At 33.0% G+C, this 26,763-nt stretch overlaps 1 protein-coding gene across 15 annotated transcripts in view; it reads right to left on the bottom strand.

Moving 5' to 3' along the window:
* Positions 1 to 20,385, bottom strand: part of mtd (mustard) — a 77,112-nt gene extending 56,727 nt beyond the window's left edge. For 11 of the 15 annotated variants that reach the window (XM_068301854.1, XM_068301858.1, XM_068301860.1 and 8 more), the window contains exons 1-2: positions 8,146 to 8,267; positions 7,374 to 7,623 (exon numbers count right to left, since the gene is read on the bottom strand). Coding sequence is in view for 3 of the 15 variants with exons in the window: in XM_068301866.1 (XP_068157967.1) it covers positions 20,029 to 20,336 (308 nt within the window). In the remaining 12 variants the exon portion in view is untranslated. Of the gene's footprint in view, positions 1 to 7,373; positions 7,636 to 8,145; positions 8,268 to 20,028 lie in introns of those variants that run through there. The other 4 variants (XM_068301866.1, XM_068301865.1, XM_068301867.1 and 1 more) reach the window with 4 other exon arrangements.
* Between the last annotated feature and the right edge of the window lie 6,378 nt (positions 20,386 to 26,763).

The raw sequence follows: 26,763 nt of genomic DNA, 5'->3' as shown, positions 1-26,763 counted from the left end.
AACAAACAAGAGTCTATAATAAAACTGCACTGAAGTAGATGAGAGAGAGAGAGAGAAAGGAGGAAACTGCAGCTGCATTTTGCTGACAAAATTGATAAACTTAGAAGGCATAGAAAAAGAGGAAATGAAATGGCAAATTGCAAACAAAAATTTTCCATCATTCTTTGAGTTTGTTCCAAAGCTTAGAAGCTTTGGAAATCAATAATGTTTAATAAGAAAGCAAAGAAAGAATAATAAACGATTCAATTATGCATAATAGAAGAATAATTTGTGTTTTTTATTATAATAGTTTAAGTTCTGAATTTGTTCATTAAACAATTGCAGTTTGTAGGTATTAACCGTTTCCTTTTTGCTTGTTGGGTAATTTATGATAGTTACTTAAAAGCAAAGAATAGGATTTTGGCGTTATCTGAATCTGTGATTCTATTTTAAAGATAATAAAAATAAAGTAAATAGCATTTTTGCACTTTGGGCTTTCATTTATAATCCAATCCATTTGATTTGTGCAATAATTTATGAGCTAATCGAAACTCTTCAGCTTAATCTCAGAGGGTCATTTGGAGAACATTTTATAGTGGGTTAAAAACAAAAACTTGGTAAAACCAGTAGCACCTGTGGATCAGCAATCAGCTGTTTTACCAGCTGATAAAGCAGGTGAGAAAGAGGAGACAGAGAGAGAGAGAGACAGATAAATAGCTGTTGCACTTTCGTTTTCGTGTGTGTGTGTGTGAGTGTGGGGCAACCAGTCGCAAAATAACAAACACACGTTATGGGGCCAAACGAAATGAAATGCGAAATGCGATATAAATAAAAAAATAAAGGCCCCATACATATATTTGTATGTATTTTGTCTGATATGCTCACACACACACACAGTCACACAAACACACATTAACAATTGTTGGATTTATTGAAGCCATCGCGTGCATTTGAACAATATGTAAACGATAAATGTGACTTTGTAATGAATGAGTACAACACTTTACATTAGCCATTTGGGCTTTCATATAAATTGTCAACTACAAATGAGAATTGATGACAATTATCGTTGAAAGATTACAAAATTCACCAGTTGAGGGAATGTTGTCATAGGATTACTCTTGAAGCTCTCCAAACTCGTCGATTGATCTCTTTTGGCATTTTATATCGAGTAAACCGGTCGATTGCTATTGACAACAATTCGCTAATAAGCCCCTTAAGTTCATAAATTTGAATGCCATATCAGAAATGTATCCCCGAATACCCGAAAACCAAAAGCAAATGCCAGCAGCAATCAGCTCCCTCAGTAGTGTGTAGGGTTGTCAAGTCGTCACAACAATTTGATATCATAAATCATGAAATTGGAATAATTAATTTTGCTGTTTTTGCTGGCACTTATGTACATATGTATGTAGGTATGTATGTATGTATATGCTCTCGAAAATTGAAACTGAAACTGGTCACAAGTCGTCAAGTCGTTGAACTGTTTTGTTTGTTTGTGGTTGCTACAAAAAAAAGATACAGATACAAAATGTATCTACACGTGTTGGCTACCGTTTTCGGTTTGCCTTTATCACACATTGAGTTTCATTTTTGTCTTTAACTGTTGCAAAAGGAATGACACCTTTTGGGGCATTGCATCAGCTTTAAGTTCTATTTTAATAGATCTGAATATGTAACACCAAACAAGTTGATTAAACCTATTAATAAGCTTAAGCCCCAAGCACAGGCCTCTGTCTATTCAATCATAAAGTAACCTGTTTCACACATGGCCTAGTCCAGTTTTAAAATGTTGTGTTGCAAAAGTGGGCGTGACTGTGCATTTGCAAATCATTGAACTGAACCCTGTCAAAGGAATGTAGAAAATAAATTCTTAAAGTCTATCTAAACGAATTATTAATGCTGCCAATTACAAGATAATTTATGGGTCGCACTCTAAATTGTTGGTTAATTAAACTATTAACGACTCAAGGCTATTTACATGAATGGGGCGGAAGTTTAAAAGTAATTTCACACCCTTAAGTAGCTTCAGTCGACTTTTGGAAAATAAAACTTTACTATCTGAAGTTAAAGTTATCTAACCGTTCTCTATTTTTAAACACATCCGGTTAAAAAATGTAAAATTATTTAACTTCAAAAACTCTTTAAACAGTTTTGATACAATTCGCATGAAATTCATTTGCCAAAAATTCACCAATGTGTGTAAAGCGATAAGAATTCTTTTGAAAAACTTGCTTAAAGGCACAACCAATACAGACACACACACAGACACATATTTTGCAAACATTCATTCATTGGAAGCAATTATGGCAGAGTCTTTGCCTTAAAGTTAGTTCTAAGGCAGACCGAAAACCCGCAGTTCCAGCAAACAATTAAGGCAAAACATTATACGGAGGCATAGAAAACTTATCAACATTTTTCAGGCCCCTTTACCGATTTCCCAAATGCCCCTATATACATACATATATATATATATACAATGTATGGTAAATGGGACAAAAGACAACTCATTGCCTATGCAAAGAGCGTTCAAAAAGCAACAAAATGCCAAAAAAAAATAAATAATAAAATGTGTAAGCCAGAACAAAACAAAAAACGGGGAGAAAAAACGGCAATAAGTATATATAAGTCCGCCTTAGAATCAAAACACATGATAGAACGACAGTCAGCCAATCAGATAGACAGTCATAAGCTGGCTAACAACCGATGACAGAAGAGTGGACAGAGTGGATGACGGGTATGAGGGGATGACAGGTTGTTGTTGTTGCTGTTGCTGTTGACAAAGCAAAATGACATAATCTTCGTAACCGTGACACTTGAGCCGATTTTCTTAGGTGAACCACAAGAATGCGAAATATCAAAAGTATCTTTAAACAATTAAGGCGTGTTCTCACACTCACTAATACTATGCAATCCAGTAACAATAACAAAAACAAAACAAACAAAAAAAAAAAAAATATTATATTGAATATAGAAAAGTTGTTGTAGTGTTTTTTTTTTTTTTGTGTTTTGTAAAAAAGACTGTTTCACTATGGCGGAAGTCGGCAAACCAGTTCAGACCAATCAAACCCAATCAATCGTCAACTTTGTTTTCCGCAAAAAAAATCACAAGTCTGAATAGTTTTAATTTAGTGTACATAGGAAAAAACAGAAACACAAACTTTATTGCTTACAAGTACGCGTACAGCAACAACAACAACATCACCTAAGAGAACACAAGACGGAACCAAATACCTAACCAGAATCGGATAATATACACATAGGTTTGGGCGGGGGCCAGGTGGGAGAGAGAGAGAGAGGGGGCTATGGTTTCCTTAGCCACAATTGATATGCAAAACGGAAACAATTTAAAATAATAAATTATACAAATTATTATTTCATGCGATGATTGCAGCTAACAAAATTTTAGATTAATGACTTGTCTCTGATTGAATACGGATATTGGAATACAGAATAGAATTTTCTTCAAACATTGGCCACATGTGCTCAGCGAGCACTTAAAGAGATCACATTAAAGAAAGTTTTTGCATATGGCTAGGCAAGGTGATCAGGTTCAAGTGTCAATCAAAAATGAGCTAGAACCGGTAGGGAATCGCATAGAAAATTGTAAACTTTCTATGGTTCTCGTCTCTCGTTAAGTCTTAGCGGATTTTAAATTATAAATTGATAAATATTTTGACTAAACAATTAAGTTTAAGGGAATTTGTATAAATACTTTATGTCTTTAAGTTGGATCTTCCAATTTCTACCCCTTTCTTCAAACAGAATTTTTGAGAATTTTATAACATATTGCGTACAAGATCTCCAAGTAACATGAAACTGCCTACTTCAAGTTTCTTAATAGAACCCAACACCTAGAAAGGAATTTTCGGAATGTTTGTAATAATCAAAACTCATATGAAAGAAAATAATTGCAAAAGTTAGAAGATCAAAAGTAAACTAAGTATCACTTGAGATGTCTAGAGTTAAGTCTATATTAGAGCAAAATAATATATATATTATATTTCTATACACATTCAAAAACTTGATGGGAAAGTAAGCTTTTTAAAATTTTAATTGAAATTGAAAAATTTACATTCCAAATTTAATTACTCATATAAATTTATGTATTTTCTTTCCACAACATTAAGTAATATAGAATTTTCATAATATTTTCTATATTCTGAGCTACATTACTAAATGCGCATTTAAAAACAACAACAACAACATACATACATTTGGTTGTATATAGTATTTATAGATTTTTTGGGCAATTAGCAAACAAAATTTTGGCAGCTGCATTGGCTTAATTTTTTTTGCTTTCTTTTTGTTTCTGTGCATTTGGTAGAAATTAATAAATTATTTATAGATGCCATATTCGGTTGAATGCTCAAAAATTGATCAACTCATTAAATGTTAAGTCGAAAAAAAAAGGAAAACAAGTAACTTAACGAATGAAACACTCTGAATACTTGAGGACTCACACTTATACTCATGTCAGACTCGTCAGAGATGAAGTGCCTTTGTGTTCGTATGGCATTTATTCACATTATTTTGTGTAGATATATGTATTTATTTATGTAATTATGACATTTTTTTTCTTTCGTTTTTTTTTTTTGATTGTTCACGCCAAGTTAAGCAAACAAATAACAGTAAGTAAAGCCTCTTTGTCTGCCAGAATGAACAAAAGGCCCCTCCGCTCCTACCAATAAATAAATCCCATGACAAAAAAAACAACACCAACAACAACAAAATGAACATGAACATGAAATAAATGTGCATACAAAAATGTATAAATTTAATTATTATACTTTATTCATTCTCTTCTGGGTCCTGGGGACAAGCCTCCTACAAGCCCTACCTCAGTGATAGGCTATTTGCATTGCGGAGGGTCAAAAGCAGAGAAACACCAAGAGAAAAGGAGGGCACAAGACAACTGGCACTTCCTTATGGAGATCCATTTAAATGATGCGACTTAACCCAACCAAGGAACATACATATAGGCGTGCTATATATATATGCTTCGCTTGTCACTCAAAATCAATAAAAATAAATTCACTGAAAATCGAGATAAAAAATGTGCCTAGGTACGAGAAATGGAATTTTACATTTCCGTGTTCATATTTTGATTCCCTTGCAAAAAGTATATATCACATGACGCCAGCAAAAAGAAAATGCAGTTCCGGCTTCAGAGTTTACGATGTTGAAGTGGATTTAGAGAATTTTTGCAAGCCATGGAATAACATTTAAATATACCTCTTACTAATTTTTGTTTATTTGCAATTTCAGTGTGTGTCAAGTGCGTATACTTAATATTTTCGATTTCACACTTTGGGCACTTTGCGATGTTCAGAACAACCTTTTGTTTTAAAGTTTTTGTCTTATCACAAATGGACTTAAAATTTATGCATAAACTTTGCAGACAGCTGATAATTATGTCAATTGAATGAAAATGTCTTAATTAGCTTAAAAAAAATTGATGGAAATCATAATAGAAAGTTTTTTGCAAACGAAAGAGTTATTTATTTCACATTAACATGCAGATATTTACTCTGTTTATTTCAAAATTTAATTAATCAGTATTAAAAACGAAACAAGGCAAAAATTATATGAGAAGGAAATCCTATAATAAACAAAATGTCAATCGCTATAGATTCAAATTTATAATTTGTTATGAAAGCATAAACACTTTTATTAATTTGTTTATACAAAATATCGAAAATGAAATTGAATGTGCGTACTATTTCATTAATTGTATGTGGTTTTTTGTTCTTTTGGTTTTCTTTTTTCACACAAAAAAATTATGGAAATTGCTTAACATTTTTGACGGACAGATATTTGCTCTAACTAATTTTGGTTTCAACTCATTTTTTCCATTTGTTTTGCATAATTATATTACGCATTTCGATTTGCTATTTTTAAGAACAACAACAAACAACATAAACCAATTGTCTAAATGTGAAAAATGGGCTAATGTCGACCATTTCTACACACTTTCCAGAATGACACATCTATAACCCTAGCTAGAAATTGAATTTGATCAAGAATCTATAACTAGGATATATTCTAAGTAAATTTTCAATTTCTGTTTTACAGGATTATGTACTTGTATTTGGATCCAGTGTCTATAATGGATAGTTGAGGCAGCTTATATAGCCGCAAATGCCCTCATTTTACCAAGTGGTATGATGATCTCTTGAGAGGTTGGGGGAGGTTGCCTCTCTGACAGCCCCTGACAAGCAGCTCGTTGGCGCTCTCAGCCAAAGAGCGGTAGCCACTGTCAGAGACGCCAAACAGTCTGCAAAATGTATGTATGTATGTGTGTCTGTATGTGTGCAGAAACAAAAAATCTCAATTCGTATACAAATATTCAGGTTGTTCCGGATTTGCATAAATTATTGTGAAAATTTCAAATAACTAGCAAAAAACTTAACTATTTTTTTTTTTAACCAGTGAAATGAGAGTCAAAGAAAAGAAGTGGGAGGAGAATGAGCAAGAAAAGAGTAAGAAAAGCAACTGTTAACCGTCTACATACACATGTATGTATATGAAATACCGTTGCTTGGCTTTTTTTTTTTTGGTTTGGTTTGGTTCTCTACATAAAAATGGCTCTCAAACGTCGACAGTCGCGACGACAAACTTTGACAGTGAAACTGAAGCTTAAATTTCGATGTTTTTTTTTTTTTTTTATTGTGCTGATGACCTTAAATTAGGCGTAGGTCTCCATTGTTGTTACTATGTCTTTTTTGTGCTGGTCAGCTGTTTATTTTATTTTGGCCTCAAGATGTAATAAATAACAAACAGAAGACGGGGAGAAAAAACATATTACATGCTCAGCTTGAGTTAGTCCCCAGGGTCTAAGACAAAGTAGGTTCAGTTTGGAGCCACTAGGAGAGGGAGATTGCGAAGAGGGGGAGACAAACATAAGGTCGAGGCAATTTTTTTCTTACACTTAACAAATATATATAAATCAGTTGGGCCTAAATTTTTGAGAGATTCAGTGGAAACTAAAGCATAAACTAATTAAAAGTTATTCTTTAATCAAATTTTCTTATTCTGCCTGAACTAGAATCATTTTTTAACGTGTAGAGTTAATGACAAACTTTAACTGTAAAATACGAAAAACCTAAAAATAAAATTACAAAGAAACCGTTCACTTCATAGAGAAGCCAAAGCTAAGCCTAAGACAATAATCACCCAAGAGTCTGTGTGTGTGAGAGAGAGAGACAGTGATGGGAGAATGTGGCAAAGGGGGAGAAGGAAGAGAGGCCAAAGCTGGAGTTTAAGAGCTGTTTCTCTCTCACCTCTTCTCCTTTAAGCTCTTGGCGGTTCTTTTTCAACAATTGCAAGCGCAGTCAATTGGCAATTTTAGTTTATTTCTTACTTAATAATTTTCCCCCTTTTGGATTTTTTACCTTTTTTCTCGTGTTTCACGATTTCTTAATTTTGTTTTGCTGTTTGACCTTTATTTCGTTGGTTTTGGGTTTATAATTTGATGTGAAATTAAAACTTTTTCTCTTTCGTATTTATTTGTTGTTATTAGTCACATTTCTAACTGATTTTAGACATTGGCACTTTTACACATAATACATAGATTTTTCAAATATGTAATTTGATTTTTTTTATTATTTCGGCACTAATAAATTTTTTATTTCACTTGGCACTCTGTAAATTTTAGACAATTTTTAATAAATAACTGCAAAAAAAATTTGTATATGTAGTTTTTTTTGTTTTTTTTGAAAGGTTCCTGAACTAACGGCACTTGGCCAAAAAGCAAACGAAAATGGAGACCCAGACAAATATGCAATTACAATGAAAAACGAAGAAAAACGGCAAAAACAATAATCATAACTAACCAAGAAATGAGCACACACACACACACACTCACGCAGAGACAGGCACACACTCTTTCACACACACAAACAACTACAAAATCTTTTTTTAACACCAATCTTTTTTTTTTTTTATTTATTTATTTTTTTTTTGTAACAATATTTATTTTCTTTTTGCCGTTGTTGTTGTTGTTATTTTAGCTGTAGCTGCACATTCGAACTTTTTTCTTGTTTAATTTTCGTTTTTTTGCTTTCTTGTTTTAGTATTTTAAGGCGCGCGCGCGATTTCAATTTCATTTGGCGCGAGACTCAGTTATTTATCATTTCTTTTCTGCTTGCTTGCTAAAAATTTTACTTTTTTTTTTGTTTTCTTGTTGTTGAGGGAGTATCAAACTTTGCGTTGTGTTCGTTGCAAATGAAAAACTTAAACTGATCGAACATGGATCGATTTCCATGCCCATGGTATCTCGGCAGCATGTTGACAACATATGCAGTTGCCTGCTTCATGTTGAGATCACTTGATTCGAGAGAGAATTCTGTTATTAGCAGACTCAATATTGAGCAAAGCTGTTGCTTGACAGAGCCCCAAAATGAGTGCCACAAGCTCCGCAGATAAGCACACCTGTGTGTGCGTGTGTGTGAGAGTCTGCTTGTGTAGTAAATTATGCTATTAATTGCGCTCTCTGTTTGCGATTGGGCTAAGAGGGGAGAGGATCTTCTATATTTAACTCTCTTGGCTGCTTTTGACAACATGTGCTGCAATAAACTCGTTTTCTTTTTGTTTCTTTTGTTTGTGTTGCCAAGTAAAACCTGTTTAGGTTCGCATTCATTTGGCAACATGTTGCTAAGACACAGTGGACATAGCTAAATGAGTAAATGTTAGATGAAAGACTATTACCATTTTACCATTTTAAGTCTTCTTCAATCAATGCGAACTCTGTAAAGCAAATTTGATAAAGTTTTAATAAATTTTCTTCAAATGAATAGACAATGGCTCATATGATTTGTAAACTTCAATGAATTCGTCCTCTAAGATATTCGCCTTCTAAGATATTCAATAGGCCATCGAGGAATTCTCTTTATGTCTCTTTACTTTTTGGTTCTTTGTTGTAAATTTTATTTGTGGCTTTTGATATATTTTAAAAGGAGTAGGATTGATCACAATTAATCCTAGATATCTAAGTAGATACCCCTTAAAATATCGACATAAACTTTAGAACTTTAAATACTGTAAACAAATAGACTACTGATTGGCCCACTGTGCCTAAATGTTGCTTGATTAGTTTCTGAGAGTGTGTGTGTGTAGCTCTGGCTTCTAATGCGCGCATGTGCAATGAACTTGTTTTGAATTGCAATCGCGATACAATTATTATTATTGTTGTTTTTGTTTCATTTTTGTAAAGTTTTTTGTTGTTGTATTTCGATTTGTTTTTTTGAGGTTACTCAAATGCGGCGACTTTGTAATTTCATTTAAATTACTCATACGCCACATGTGCCGGAGTCGATGCCGCACTATAATTATTACCTAGTTAACTTCTCTATAGGCCTCTCTATCTAACTTGGTTAGCTTTATCTCTCTCTCTTTTTGTCTGTCTGTCTCTCTTCTTCTTTCGATGTCTCTTTGTGTATTGCAAATCGTTTCCTTAACTTTAATGTGGGTCAATTGTTAAGGGGGTTAAGTGAAAGTATTGATGCAATTATACCAATCCCTCCTACCCTACCCTGCCCTAATTAATTATTTACCGCTCTCTCTCTAGCCGGTAAGCCATCCATTTCCAGCATTTCTAACCAATATAAGGAAATTATTGACAAGGTTAGCAAATTTAATTTGTGCCCCCTTCCCAAGCTCTCGCGTCTCTTTAAGGTGAACTGCATTTTTTTGTGTTCATCGACAATTTCTGACTTAACCTTGAGATTGTTGAGTACAGTTCCCAGCTACTTTTTGTGGCATGAGAATTTTCTCGTCTCGTCTTATAACGGTTTCTTCGTCTCACCCTTATCCTGACTCATTTAAAACGCATGACTCGACTTAAATTGCAAATTATGCAAATTTTGAAATGCCTTTCTTGGTATTTTTGGTTTTTTTTGTTAAGGTGTTTCTTTGTTTAACCATTTCTTCTTCTTATTGCCTTCTTCGAAGTTGACCAAATAACAAAAAGTGCAACATCATTTCATTGTTGCCACCGAATCATCGATGGCAAAGCCAAAGTCGACGCCTCCCGTTCTGCCAAGTAATAATCATTTGTGGTAACCTTCAAACACGACAAAAAAAATATTATTACACAATCGTTAAAATGTCTGAAAGCACATACACAAAATGTAAATGGATTTTGGAATGTGCCTTGGGGGCGGGCAGTGGCAATTCCATATGGCTACTGGCTGTGTTTTATGATTATCGGTTATGATAGAATGAATTTGTATTTGAAAATAGTTTGTTTTGTTTTTGCAGCAACTTTTAAGTCCTCAAATTAAATAAATGAATAAAAGTCTTAATAGTTTTACCTGTATGAACAAAAAATTTGAGATAACTTTATAGCCTTGTCGCCTGTTAAGAGAATGGTCAGTAATGACGTAAATATATATACATTTTGCATGTGTGCTATAAGCCAATTTAAATTAAGCCACAAATATATGTATTAACATGTTTGTTTTCAATTAGATAAGACTTGGAACAATTCCTGAGGCGAGGCGAGACATAAACCAAAACTAAAAACCATCGACAATCTAATGTTTAAATAAAAAGACCAGAGCATTAAGAGCCAATTACTATTAACTTGAAATCAATGAAGGAAAATCTACTAATTGTCTTAGATATAAACATAAATAAATCAGGTAGTCTACAAGAAGTTTATATGATTTACTTTTTTTAGAGATTTCAGAGAACTGGAAAGTGTGAACTGAACCTAAAATTGATTCAAAAAGGGATCCATTTTAGATATTTATATTAAGTTGAACTAAAAATAGACTTATTAGGCAGTTGAAATTGTTATATAAGTTGCTTCATTATTCAACAAAGGACAACAAAGAGGACTAACAGAGAAACCGATACATTGAAGTTCTCAAAATGAAGTCTTAAGTCTTACAATCAGTAAATATAATAACACAACAAAAAAGACAATTCTGTTAGAAGGGAAATCTATTTTATTACTTAGCGAATTTAATTTCATTAAATTATCCTTTTATACAAATTTTATTCAAGACAAAACAGAAATAATCTGAACTTTGATTGATTTATAGTTGTGTTAAATACACACAGTATTCTTCCCATACCAGTTACCACCCCCCTCCTTACCCACCAATGTATGTATGTATATGTATATAAGTACATTTCCATTTTTTCGTCATCTGACGGAAGGTGGCAGAGTCAGTTTTTATGCCTGTATGTGTATGTGTCTCTGTATATGGTTTCATCAGCAATTTTGGCCTGGCTAAAAATAGCAAAAACGCTAAAAACAACAACAACAATCAGCATTGATTGCAAGTTGTTTGGTTTGGCAAATGACAGCAGCAGCAGCGTCAGTGGTAGCAGCAACACCCAGCCAAATAGCCAAATGGCCAAATGGTGTGGTCCAATAATGAAAAATGCAACAACAACAGCAACGATCAATGAGAAAAAGGAAAAACCGGCTTGACAGGAAAATGGTGTACAATTTTTGGCTCGTTGCTGTTTTATTTTTTTGTTTTTGTTTTGCTTCGTTTAAAAATAAGGAAAAAATGCAAACGATGTGGAAGTGACTGAAAATCGAAAATGCAGCTCGCTCTTTTTGTTCGGGTGGAGTGGCATTTGGGCCTTTTCAGCATGAAATTACTTTTGGGCAATTGGTAATCAAGCGAATCACTTGCTTCTCTTTCTCTCCCTCTACTAACCACCAAAAATTGGTTGCCGCATTGGCTAAGTCGGTGAGCTGGTTGTTGTCTCGTCTAGTAAACTGAATTTCATTTTGCATCTGTCTAAATGCTTTGCGCTTTTCAATCGACTGAGAATTCAATTTTTTAATGTGATTTTTATTTATTTGTTATTTTTGTTTTGTGTATCGCGCAAATTGCTAAACGAAATAAATAAATTCAACCATAAATTCAACTGAAAACGTGAAGGAATGCTGCCTATGGCCAATTGAATGCTCTGCTACAGTTAAAGGGTATAAATTTGAATGTAAATACCTGAATTATATATAGTATAAGGAAAAGGCACTCAAAATCTTTCGAATCCTAATGGGATTTCAAGAGGATGTTTGTTTAAATTACAAGAGTTTTCTTTAGGGTATAGAAAATCATTATAATTTAACAGAAATTTATAAGTTTATTGCTGAAAACCGAAATGATTTATAATTAATTTTTATTTGTTCATTTGGAGCTGTCGTTAAGCTCGTTATTCACACCCAGAATTCGCTACCGTCTCAGAAATGTCATTTCTCATTTACGAATATACTCATACATACATACATATATGAATATTGAAGTGGAGGATAGGTGACAATCCATTTGACAGTTGACATTTTCTATAGGGGGTCACTTGGCTGGCAAGTGCTAAAACATTTGTCATAATCGATTTAAATATTCATCTATTTTCAATTCTATTTCCAATATCAATAATGCAGTCAATCAATTTTCAACTAGTTCGTTCCCCCACCACCTTTAACTGTTTCGTTTTACTCCTTTTTTTTCAATTTTTTTTTTGATTTATAATTTATTTACAAGCCAAATGAAATATTTATCAATATATTTTGCGCAGTTTGTGCCACATGTGGTGAGTGGCCCAATTATTGGGGTCAATGTCAATGTTGATACGATACGCGACGAGTCGAGTCAAGTAAAGTTAAGGTAAATATTCATATTCATTGTACACCCATCCAATTGTTTGTTTAACAAAATACAAATACATATTTCATTTCAGTTAACACATCAATTATATGTTTATTGTTTGTAGAATTCGCAATAGAATTATTATAAATGGCCCATCATAGTATCACAAGACTTAAAAGATATATTGATTTGGCCATTGATCATTGAAGTCAGCTATAAAACAATGTTTTGGGTTTGGGTTTTGGGTTTTTTTTTGTTTGTATTCATTGAAGATAAAGTGCCTTAGGGTACTTTTTTTTTCTTATACAAACTACTAAGTTGACAAACAAATGTTAAAAGAAATGATTGAGCAGACGAAGGTACAATTTTTTTAAATTAATTTAAAGTAACTAACTCAAAAGGATGAAGATGAACTTTTTTTTAGCCCAAAATGTAATAGAATAGACAGAATACCAAAAACTTCTCTTAGATAATTTAATATCCCAACATTTGATTTTATTTTATAGCATAAATTTAAGTTCTCACTTACAGAAAACGAAAATTTCCTCCTCTAAGAAGTACCCAAATGTTTCCCTTCATTAGGTTATTTATCAAAACTTTCCATTCTATTAATTTGCTTGTGGAATTTGGGATTTTCCAATGTAAACTCTCTACTTTTTAAAGTAATTAATCCCTTGGGATTGATTTTATATTTCCGGATTTTATTTATTTTCAAATTAAGTGCACATGCGGTCTTATTCACTATATTCAAGAGAGTGTGCCCGTACCCCGCCTTAGCGTATTATACCCTTTTAGTGTGCCCAAATTCGGTTATCGGGGAAATTCACTGAGACGAGGAGCGGGCTTATTTAAAATACTCCTAATGTTTACACCAAGTTTATTGCTGTTTGTTTTTGAAACAGCTCAAAGCAAAATAAGTCAAAAATTTGCTTATTTACTAATTGGTCGACATAAGACAAAAACTTGGTAAATATTTTGAATGAAATTTCCAACTTTTCCATTAAATTTGTATTTATTTTTCAAGCTTAATGAACAACAACAATTTACGTATGAAATGTTTTGTGTGTGTGTGTGTGGAATAAACTTAAATTGAGAACTCGATTTCGATTGGTCTACGTGATGCTAGACAAGTGGGTGGCTAAACCGTTCTTCTGGCTCTATCTCTAAGGCGAATTGAAAAGAAAGACAAATCGTCTTGTTATTTTCCATTTAAGTAAATAATTTCATAATTTTTCCATTGCCATTGAAATGGAATGAGAGTGTAGCCACCCTTCCACAGACAGAATAACAAGAAGATTTCAATGATTCATTCCGCATTTGCTCCACATGAACATATACATAATGTAATCTCTGATTTATCAATCTTTTGTATGGCACGTGACAGTCGGAATGAGATAGAGATGGAGAGAGAGAGAGAACCCATAAAATGTGTGTCGCTGTTGTTTATTTGCCAAAACGTAAAGACGTATTTTTATGGCATATTCGGTTTTCCTTTTTTGTGGAAAATTTTATTACATACTTATATATTTATTTTTGATTGAAAATTTTTGCTTTTACTACGTTTTGCCCTTATCGGTTGAGGCGGCTTGCCTTTGCCTTTTGTGGGCAAATATCAGGTAGCCAGCGATAAGAATGCGCTATATTTCTAATTAAATAAACTTAAGATTCCATTTGCATAGAGATTAGGCATAAAGAATACAAAATTGATCACGTGTGTTTGCCACATTTATCATTTTGGAGAAAAATTGGTTGATTGAAGTCACAAATAAATATATCGAACTGAATTTAATGCGTCTCAGTCGCAATTTGTGTGAAAGGTCGCTCGATATTTGAGTTAATTGAGCCGTTTAGGCCATATATAGAAAACACACTCTCCACTTACATAAATACTTAGTACATACTTTGTATTTTTGGTATACATAGTTAATGTTTTGGTTTATGTGTCAATCCCCCGGGTCAGTTGTTTGTTTGTCTATGGATATCCTTGTTTAAATTGTTCTACATTTTGTTTTTGCTAAATGCAATAAATTTGTAAAACAAATCATAAATAATCTTACTCATTGCAAGGACAACAACGACAACATTTTGTTGAATTTTTCTGTTTTCTGATCGAAATCTCTCGCAGCTGTAGTAATAACTTGTAATGATAGATAATTATACTGATTTATGTACAGCATTATAGATTGAATGTCAGATATCTTAAAGCTAAAAATGAGTAACCAAATCAATTGTTCGAAGAGAATAGAAAACAAACACGATAGAAAAATAGGACTTACAAGTCTTAAATGTATTCAGATTTTAAGCCAAATCTTTACATCCCAAATCTGTAACTCTGTAAAGTTTTCACCAATTTTCAATAGTACTATATTTCTCATTTAGTGATTCATATCTTTAAATTTCCATTGATACCTTTTTAGAGTATGCCAAATATATAGTCAAAATGCAATATAACTTGTTGAAATCGGTTAGAATTTGGGCCAAACACAAGAGAAATCATCATCACAAAAAACTATCGGAAACCTTTGCCTTATAGAATATTCCCCTTCCTAGGGAAATCTTCTATTCGAACATCGAAAGATGTTATTTGTATTTTGAATAGTTTTTTTTTTGCCATAGTTCTTAGTTTTGTTCTGGTTAAAGTGCATAGAAATTTATAAATTATATATGATATACAGAAATAAAAATATTTATCTACTTAGCTACAAATACATACACACATACATATGTACATATATGTACATATCTACAAATAAAATGTCTTGTGCTTAGATAAGGTAAAATAATTTTTCGTCGCATTTAATAAACGAACGAAAAGAAGACAACAAAAAAAAAAGCAGCAGAATTAATTTGTTTTTATTGTTTACAAAATGTCGAGCGAAATGTCAGAGAAGGCAGAGAACAATACCAACAACAAAAATAAATAATAATAATAATAATAATGACATTGTCTGTATACATATAGAAGAAATGCACATACATATATAATTGAATCACAGAATGGCTATATATATTTATATGTATGTATGTAAGTATGTCTAGACCAAAGTTAGACAGAAATTCATATGAAAATGAAAACAAAATTTCACAATATAGCAAAATTTAGAAATGTATTATTATAATTTTAATTATTCGTATGCACATTGTTGAATTATATAGTAAATTAATTGAGAATTCTCATTAAAGCCATGAAATCGCCAACGATTATATGGCTAAGGATTAATGCTTATTGGATTCCAGTTGCGATTATAATGCCACGAGTCTCACGAGAGTTGGGTTTTTGTTTTGATTTATATATCTCGTAAATGTAGATAAAATTGTAATCATGGCTAAATCTTAATTAAGCAACAATTCATATAGATAACATCTATGTATGTATAAAACTGCAAAAGAGTGAATGTAAAACTGTTCAGTTCGAAGCAGGAAAACACTTTACAACAAATTCCGCTTACAACAATTTGCATGCCCAATAATGTCGATTAATTGTGGCAATTAATTCATATATGTATGCTGTACCTACACACAGATATATATACAGATAAATTACCATATCAAACAAGTCAACCAGCAAACAAGCGGCTCTCAATTGAACATTTAACAAATTGCTTCTGTTTTCGTTTATCGTTCGTTATGCAAAATTCAATAGAATCCAGAAGACTATCATCTAAGTGCATAAATCAATAGAGCTAAAGGATATTTCCATCTAAATGGAATTACAACCTTGATACAAAAGTTATTTAAAGATTATTATTGCATGTTTTTAAGAGGTTAAAGTTCAAGAAGCAAAAGTCAATTTGGTGATGCTGAGCACAGCAGCGATGGGTAACAACAATATTTGTTTAGAATCAAATTTGTAATTCAATTTGGAATGGATGCAAATTTTCTAACCGAAAAACAATGTCAAATGGCCATGATGTTGTTGCAGTTGTCATTGTTAGTGCTGTTGTTGTTGTTGCTGCTGTTTGCCATTTCTGTTGCTGCTGCTGTTGTCATCGTGCTGGCGTTGACAGTATTGCAGGTCGTCACCGTCACAGCAATGGAAACAGCAACAGCAGCTGCAAGTGAAAGTCAAACATGAAACGCTTTTTAGACATACACATACACACACAGTCGCACATATGTAGACAAGGAGCACACATAACAATTTAATGGCTATTTAGAAGGAGGCGAGAGGAAGTGAGAGAGAGGTAGACATATGGTGATGGCAACGGGGATGGAGATGAGTGAAAAGCGGGGTCACGTTCTCTGTGGGGCAGTGTTGATGACGGGCTATTATGTGCATCGTTTCAGGGTCAACAGCTATTTACAGTCACTGTCAGAACAAGCGTGTGTGTGCATGTGTGTGTGTGTGTGTGTGTGTGTGTGTGTGGCAATGCAAAATGGCCAAAAGGATTGACAGCGATTAGAGGAGCCAACGCCCACACATCCATTATCATCATCATCATCATCAACAACAGTGTTATACACATTATCATATCCACGACGTGCCCCGCATTTTTTATGGCCAGTCATCTTTATCAGATCGCTATATCATTCAGTCTCTATAAACTTATTCACACATCACAATTTAATTCGCATCGCCCTCACCATATTTGTTTGGCTTGGCCAGTTGAAAAGCTCACCAACGCTTTTTACTTTTATGGCTTTGTTGTTGTCATTTTTGTGGTGAAACAAACGCCAGAAGTCTAAAGATGCTCCTGAAATTTTAATTAGCAATCTCACACGATACGAGATACAAATTTTGAAATAAAAATCATTTTGGGTGGGCGTCAACCCACAATACATTGTTGATCTATCGTAACCATAAATATTGAACACTTATCTAATCAAAAAAATCTGTGAAATCTCTTTAAACTATGTTAAAACTGTAGCAAATACTAAAACTTTAAAACTTTGCAAGTTTAATTCGAACTTTGAAATTTAAATAAACTGATTTCTTTTTGACAAACTTAACTATTTTTATTTTCAAACAATAAGGATGTAATTGTTAAGTGTGAAACTTTAGCTAACAATTTTGTATTTAAACGCCAATACCAGTTTTCTTAGCCAATCCCATTTAAATCGCATAATATAAGCATATCGTATAAATTCCGCAACTAAATTGCCTGCCAACTGGCCAACAACAATAACGAAACAAAACACCTTCAAGTGTTGGGAGAAGAAAAAAAGTGGCCCAAACAACTTGGTAAGGCTTCGAAGCCGCACCAATAACAGAAACCGAAACAAAAACAAAAACCAAAAAGGAAAAAGGCAACGACAATGGCAACGGCAGCTGTGCGGCAGGTAGATAGTACATATACATATATAAAAAAAGGGAAACAATCTGCAATCAAGGCCAACTAAAAAGGGTTTCAAGGTTATAAATTATATAGCGACAGTTTTGCGGCTTGAAAAATGTGCGAACAAGAAGGAAGTATCTGACAAGAAGAGTCCCAAAAGGAATAAAAGAGACAGATTACACGTATCACTCGGCCATCTGGGGAAAGAGAGAGCCAGAGAGACAGAGAAGGGGAAAGAGTGTGACTGAAATGCAGCTGCAGTTGCCTGGGCTCGAACAAGTTTTGATTTTTTTTTTTGCCTTCTCCAGATATTTATTCTCTCAATTTTTCTCTTCGACAAGTTTGAAGGTCAAATTACTTGTAACAATCGTTCAGAACAAAATTCTATATAACAACGTATAAAAATGTGAAAGTGAAATGAGAAATTATTATTACGTATACGCCCCTCTGCATCCATTGCTTCTTCCCTTAGAAACTTAGTCGAACCTAACTTGACTTTGACTTTTACTTTGTCCTAAAAGTTTGCCATGCATTTTTATATATTTTATAGTCTCTGTTGTTCCTTAACAACAACAACAACAACAACAACAGTAAAGAGAAAAAGTTTTGAACTGCCTTTATAACAAGTTTTTTAACGGCAATGAAGGCGAAAAAGGGGGGGAAGTGTGCAAAGGAAGGACTGTCAGAAGGTATAAAATAAAATCCTGCTGACTTCGCACGTGCCACAATTGTTTGGCAAACAAATTTTTTAAGTTTTGACCCTGATGAGAGAAACTCAATTTACTCATAACAAAAAGCAAAAAAAAAAATGAAAAGAAGAAGAAAGTAACCGCAAAAACAACAAAATTAAAATAAATTAAAATTTATCGTTATGCAATTTGATTTCTATTATATAATTCATTATTTATTTTTAATTGGTTTGTTTATAACTTAATCGCATTTGGCGAGTGCATTGCCTGCTGTTTCCTATCAAGATCCTTTAATCTGTATTTTAACGGATTTAACACCTGGGTGCATCTTAAAATAAATCAGCTTATGCAACAACCTGAATACCCTGCAATACTCGGAGTTGTTGCGATTCAATCAAATTTATATACTTATGAGGTAAATCGATAGTGAGATAAGATTGTCAATGAAAATACTCTTCCGAGGGTATTCAGAGGGTCTCAACCGATTTCATTGGGAAGCCTTTTTTCTGGTTTGTTTTGTTGGTGTTGTCGTTTTGGGTGCTTTTCGAGAGTTTAAGTTGAAAATTAAAATGTCAAACTCAAATTGATTTATGGCCTTGTGACTCATTCCGTTTGTTGTCTGTCAGACCGTCTGTTACCATTTAAATTGCACAATTTGTTTGTTGTTTTCTGGTTCGTCAGCAGTTTTTATGTTTTCTTGTTGGATATTTTATACTTGTTCCCATGTCAATCACTAAAGGACATTCGAATAAAACGAAATAACTACCGATATTGACATATTTCACACAAAAATAACTAGCATTGAAGAGAGTTGAGATTGATACATATGCATAGACTGTAGTCTATATAGTCGAGTTATTCGAAAAGGATAGTAAATCACATTGTGAAATCCTTGAGCCTAGATTTTATTATATATTTTATAGATTTAATGTAAAATTTTGTTTATAGTATGAAATGTTTAATTAGCTTAGATTGTTTTTTTATTAAGACGAATCCTTTTTTTCAGTTTTTAGTTTAGTTTCATGAAAGGAAAATTTATAAATGAAAATTTATTGATGTGCAGAGATTTCACTTTAATCCTCTGCTCGTTTAAAACTTACCAGTCCTAAGTATGATCAAAAATATATTAATTCTTGACAATCCTAAAGTTAATTAAAAAGTATCTACATAAAATACAGGGTGCTTTGTGCTCTCTTAATGTGCTTCTATTGTCAGAAAAAGGTTACTAAACTGAGGAGTTTTTTTTTGTTGGGTGTTTTTGTGTGCATTGAAAAAAAATTCAATTGATTTGATTGAAAACTTAGATTAATTATTAGAACTCAAACTACGGAAAACGTTTTGAAATAATTTCGAGGTAAATTAAAAAACTTTTACTACAAAAATTTCAGGAAAACTTTGTCAAAAAAGAAAGAAGGAAAGAAAGAAAAAGCATTTTCGAAATTGATATCGAATGGAAATCGCTTCACTTACTGCCAGGAGAAACTGCCGGTGATGCCATCTTTGAGACGATCTCGCAGGGAACGCTGTCGACTCGGACCGGAGCCGGTTAACGGTGGCAAAATGGGATTTTCGCCATCTTCCAGTACTGTGGATATATTTGAGGCAGATGTCGATATGGGGGCGCCAGCAGAGGAATGCTCCATAATGGGCGGCTGGTGGTGATAATGATGATTCTGATGATGTGGCGAACCGGTTGCCCCCACCGGCGATGAATCTCTGTTGTTGTTAGTCAAATGCCGCCGTATTGAGCCATGGCGAGGCGAATTTTCGCGTGACATTGTTGATATTGTTGGTTTTGAATATCGTTTGATTAATTAAAGAATTTTATGCATAAAACAATTAGTTCAATTAGTTGATTTTATATATAGCCAATCGAAAAGTTGTGGTTTTCGAGTTAGATTTGTTTTGGTTTTTTGTTTTTTACATTTTTATTAATTTTTGTGAATTTTTGATATGAAGAAGGAAAACGAACGAAGAAACGAACGAGCGGTTTTAACTTGCTTTTGGCTTAGTTTTGGTTTTTGGTTGTTTTTTTTTTTGTGTTTTTTTTTTTTTTTGTATATAAAAATTTGTTGCTTAAATCGTGAGTTTATATATATTTATAAAATTTATATTGCACATGGAGCCAAAAAATTATGTGTGGATTACGAAAAATAGTTGGCTATTCGGGGGATTAGAAGGCAAAGTCCAAAATCAAAAATACAAGAATTTTTGAGAAATATTATTAAATAAAATTAGTTGAATATAAAAAAATTTACATAAATTGAGTTGCGCGGCATTGATAGGAATACAAAAAAATCACTTATTTTCACATATTGACCGATTAGAATGGATCAAGAAGCAATATACTTAGAGTAGAAAGGGGAAAGTATTTATAAAAGTGTAATTAGTTCGATGTAATGATATAAAAGAGTTAGCAGAAATATTGTAAAAGAGAAGCAAATGCATGAAATACTCAAGTAATGACAAGTAATGAAGTAATTTAGTTAACAAAAGCATTGTAAAAGAATGACTCGAGAAAGAAAAGTTAAATTCAAGTCTTAAGAAAGTCGTAGAATATATTTTATTACACAAATTTAAGAAAATGTAAAAGAATGATAGAATTTAAATCTCATTGAAATCAAATTTAACATTTTCTTTTGGACGCATTCAAATTATAGCCAAATTCATTGACAAAGAGAAGAAAATAAAGAGAGAGAAGAAAGTTCTTCAAGAACTTCATTAAGAGAGAAAAATAGAAATAAGTAATAGAAAAGGATAAATAGAATAATATCTGAGATAATCCCAAATGTGGATATAGTATTATCTGAGAGCATAGAAAGAATGGAAAATATGAATATCGAATTGCGTAAGATTTGTATAAGCAGAATGAAGTTTTAAAGTTTGAAAAATTTGTTATAGTTTGTGTTAATATGGGTTTCGAATAGATTAGAGCTCTTGAAAAGTTGTTGTACTTTGTGTAATTATAGGTTTTCGAGTAGATATGTATTGTTAATATAGATTATGTCTGTTGAGAATAGCAAGAGAATAGTATTAAAAATAGATTTGTGTACGAGTAATAGTTAAGACAAATACACATATTAGAGTTCCATACAAGAAAAGCGTTTTGAGAGTTCGAAATGAACTTATTTTTAAAGCGTTCAACAAGCAGCATGCCATTTATTTTGTTTTAGTTTAGTTTATTGTAAGTATTATGTAAGAGAGAGATATAGGAGAAAACTAACGCACATTTGTTTGTTTTGTTGCTTCGTCTATTGGCGGTAGATTTAGTTTCTCAAGAGAGAGAGAGAGAGAAAGATATGTGAGTGTTATCCAAATGAAGCCTTAGGCTGCCGATTAAGTGATAGCATTTCAAATCACACTAGAAACTTTCTAAAAAAAAAAAGAAATCTAACCACAAGTGTTTGTAGATCATAGTGTGGGTGTGTGTGGGTGGGGTGTGTGTGTGGTTTAACTAGTTTAGTTTAGATTTAGTTATTGTATTGTACATTATATTTACATATGTATAGATTAGCTGGTTTAGTTCTTTGAGGATTGAGTTAGATGAGCAGCAGCAGCCGCCGCAATTGGTTTAAGGCACAAACTAAGTACGAAGAAATGTTTAAGTCAAGTCCTTTTGTTGTTGTGGAGTTTTAGAGAGCATTTAGTTAGACATTTATACTAATTATTAAGTTGGAACCACAGGCAATCTATACATATATGTATGTATGTATTGTATATTGGTAGTATAATTGGATTTTATTACGTTTTATTATGATTATTATTGTTATTATTGTTATAGCCGTTTCTTGCAAATATTGATATAGAAATACATATATGTTTGCATATATATATATTTGGGTAGATAAAGGTAGATAAAGTTTTATGTAGACATATATATGTACATGTTGAGAGGGATATCTGTATATAGCATTGGTTTGTTTCTGTAGCTTAATTAGTTTTTTGCTTATTCGTTATTTAATTAGCAAAATGCACATTCTTATTATTTGTTATTTGATATTTGTATTTGCATTATGTATACGTATTTGTATTTGTGTCTATGTGTGTATAACTGGCATTTATTTAGTATATTGTAATTGTTGTTATTTGTTAGTATTTGTGTAGATGTGTGAGTAATTGGATTCCGATTAACAATAATATATTGTATATGTATGTGTGTGTTTGTATATCTTCTACGTGATATTGGTTTTATTTTTTATATTATTATTATCATATTATATTTATTCTAGATAAATCTAGTAGACTTTTAGTGAAATGTAGCAGATGGGCAACGAACCTGAAAATAGAGATTAATATTTTGAATTAATAAATCGCTCCAAGTATTACAAGTACATTAGCTTAGGTTTAGGTTGTTACAAGTAAGTTATATCTTAAAAGATCTTCCACTCTCTAATTCATTTGAAACATATTTTCTATTGTAGTTTCCTTATTTTTTCTTTGCACTATCTTAAACTCTATTTGTTTGCCAGTTTTATTCAGTTTTCCTTGCTGAAAACTTAACTAAAAACTTTCCACAAACAGTTACCTCAACTGCCAGCCTCAACTTGATGAACAAGAACAACAACAACAATGAAAAAAGCAAGAAAAAGTCTTTCCTAACATTTTGCCAACATTTTATGTCAATTTGCAGCATCTGATTTGCATATTCATCATTTTTTCCTTGTGGCCAAAGTGGAAGCAATAAAAAATGGTGAAATGAGTACAAAATAAGATAACACTTTTTATGTAATCCATAAAATTTAGTCAATTCAAAAGCAAACATTTCTTCTTTCTTCATTTACTTTTGCACTTTATGCTGATTGGTATACATACAATGAAAAAAAAAACCAAAATGGACCCCCCCAAAGAAAAGAAAGGACTCGAAATAAAATGTTTTCAATGCCATGGCAAAAAAAAAAAGAAATGTGAATTTTCAAAACGATTTCACAGGATATTCGTGTGCAATGCCAGACTTTGAGTGTGCTTCAACAAACAGTATAAGTCCAATGTCAAGAGTAAGTAAACTCTTAAGTTTCTAAATGAATTATGCATTTTTCGCTAGGTAAAGTTCATTTAATAGAAAAAAAAAAAAAAAAAATGACAGAACCCAAAAAGTATGCTACGAAAATTTCCAACTTTTACCATTTGCCAATTATTTAAGTGCTTCTACATATAAACGACTGTGTGTGCTGTCTGTGTGTGTGTGTGTGCTGCCCGTTATGTGCTTTGAAATATTAAATCTTTCTTTTCATATATTTCATATTTAGTATTTTAATGCAATAACTATATATTTTTTTGTATGAACTCAATTAAGATGGCCAAGATGAACCCTCAAAAAGATTTCAAATGAAATAGCAAAATCTACAAAGAGAGATAGAGAGAGTAAAAGAGATAGCAAATGGGGCAAAGGAAACTAGGAATTTAGCGATGCTCATTATTGTTATGAGTGGGTAGCTTCTGTCTACGCTCTGACTCAAGTCTGTTGCTCTATCCTTTATCCCATTCGCCCTTTTCACAGTCCACCATTTTCTGTGTGTGTGTGTGTGTGCATACTCCTCCGCAATGTTGCAGTTTTCATTCTCGTTGGTGCCGCAGTTAGTCTTAGTTTGAAAACACGAGAGAGAAAGAGCTAGAGAGAGATAGAGAAAGAAAGGAGTAAAAGGAATGCCATTAAATGAGCAGCGAAGCACATTTAATACTCGCATTTGAAGCGCATTTTCTTAGAATTTGCTGCCTGGGCATGGCACAGTGGTTCCAACTCTATGCACAAATATATATGGAAACTATTTATAAGTTGGTTTAGTAAATTAAATTATGTTATCTGATTAAAATTTAAAAAAGAAATCATTATAATTATTATTATAAAACATTTCCTTATTTGTCGCCTCGTTCCTGCCTTAGCTAAATTTCATAATTTTTTCCTAAATGCATAGATCACTGTTTAGTTCTTCAGTCGATGCTGCTTCTTCTCTATGCCTGACATTGGTCTTTTACGGAAGTGAATGTGTTAGCATAAGCGACCATGAGCCGCACTTACCCACACTAACATACACACCCACACACAGCCACATCATGTGCAGGACTTATGTCTCGACTGTATGGGTCCTGGGCGTTGTATATGTGTATGTGCTTTTGAGTAATGACTGCCGCCGTTTTAAGCATTGAAAACGCGTTCCAATGTTCTTAGTCGGGGCATATGTGAGTGTGTATGTAGGTATGTACACACATATAACCGCCTATGTTTGCCATTTTGAAGGCTATGTATGTATGTACTTTCTAAAGTCTAAAGGGACATGCATACATATGTATGTATATGTACATATTCAAGTATGTTATATACAAAAAGTAGCGGAAGAACTTTAAGCCTTCAAGGCAAAACTTTGCGCTTTGCTCTGTCATTTAATTTTTTGCGGTCACATACCGCTTCAACTACAGCATCCGTTTTCCTCTTACTTAGGTATTTTCATCACTCTTTCGTTTCGTTTTTGGTTTTTGTTTTCCCTTCATACGTAATTGCCCAGGATGCACTTTATATTTCATTCTTTTTTTTTTTAGTTCTCTCTCTCCCTCTCTCTTTCATTTGCTCTTGCTCCTTTCGCCCTGCTCTTGCTCTTCCGCTCTTTCCAGTTCGGTGGCAGGCAAACATCAAGGATATCCTTGAGTTGACACTGAAAAAATATTTGCATTTGCCCTTTTTTTCATTCCCTTTCTTTCTGTCTGCCTGCATGTGTGTGTGCGTGTGTGTGTGTGTGTCCGTGTATGTGAGTGCTTTTGTATGTGCGCTTTGAGAGATTTAAAGTATTTAAAATTTCATCCCATTTCGAAACATTTTTCCGTCATTTCCCCACACTCAGTTTACCCATTTCAAGCTAATTGAGTTCACATTTTTCGGTTTGGCCATTAAACTGAGTGTGCGGCCAACATGGCGTATACGTAACGCAATTGACAGGACGGAAAATTGGTTAAAGACAAACTGCATTTTAGTGCTGGCCATTCCATTGGGTTAGCATGCATGTGCGGACCATAAAAGAGGCAATTTCTCTTCACATTTTATGACCATGCCAATGAGCCCGAGAGACCAAAAGTCGAGCTTAGCTGCTTTTAACAAATAATTTATATGATTTTGCTTTGGTTCCATTTACTTCATCTGGTCAACTTAACTTTGGGGGGGACAAGGGACATACATTTGCTTCTTAAATTTACAATAAATTTAGTTTTACATTAAGTTTATTCTCTTTTTTTAACACATGATCGATTGGCTGATGGAAAGCAGAGACAAATCAAACATATTTTAACGGATTCAGATCGAAATCAAATTCGAAGCAATCAGTTTGGCAGGATGTAATGTAAAGTAAGGATAACTAGTTAACAAAGCTCTGTAGACATGCGTAGGTATTTTCATGTCTTATGGAAACAAATGGAAAGTCAGATAGATATCATCATAGATATTCTATTTTCGTCAAGTATCTATTCATTGCATGCACACACAAACAAACCTAGATGTATGTTTGGATTAGGCAATAACCAAAAGCGAATTACAAGGCAAGTTAATGACAAGTTTAGCTTTCAAGCTCTCCGTCCCTTTATCTCCCTTGGTTTCTCTCCCTTGGTTGCTCTCCCTGCTTCTCTCCTTTCCTACTGTCTTTTGCATTGCTTACATAGTGTTTGCATGTCATTGAAAATGAAATGACTGCTTCTCCTTCCTCCTTCTGTTCTCTCCACCTATACCTTCACCTCCACCTTGTGCACTTTATATCCCTTTTGCTGTGTAAGCTTAAGTAGCAATTCTTGTTAGTTATGCATTGCTCTGTGCTTCAACGAATTAGCTCGAATTTCGACAAGACAAAAGACATGTTGAGCTCAACATCCTTCTTAGCCAAACAAACATGCATACGAATGTATGTATAGGAATAGACAAACTTGCAGTTTATGATACATTTCAAACAATTTGAAAGATTTCCCATCATATATTTAACTTAAATAAAAACTATTAGACCTAAATACAAATATTCTAAATATCATTCACAATATTGCTCAGTGTAGTTTAGTTGCATTACGTATACGACAAGTATTCTCTATACTGAAACATTGAAAATAGTTTTTAAGGAATGTTGCATCGACTTTGGAGTACAAATAACTAAAACCCAAATGCGGTCTAATTTCGAAATATCCTAGAATTTTGTGGGACTTATCTAGGTGGCATGGGATGGGATTCGAACCTACCCA

The sequence above is a fragment of the Drosophila tropicalis genome, unplaced genomic scaffold (genome assembly GCF_018151085.1).
Source record: "Drosophila tropicalis isolate 14030-0801.00 unplaced genomic scaffold, ASM1815108v1 contig_878, whole genome shotgun sequence".
Taxonomy (NCBI): Eukaryota; Metazoa; Arthropoda; class Insecta; order Diptera; family Drosophilidae; genus Drosophila; species Drosophila tropicalis.
The sequence above is the reverse complement of the archived record's forward strand: the minus strand, read 5'-3'. Positions and strand labels throughout refer to the sequence as shown.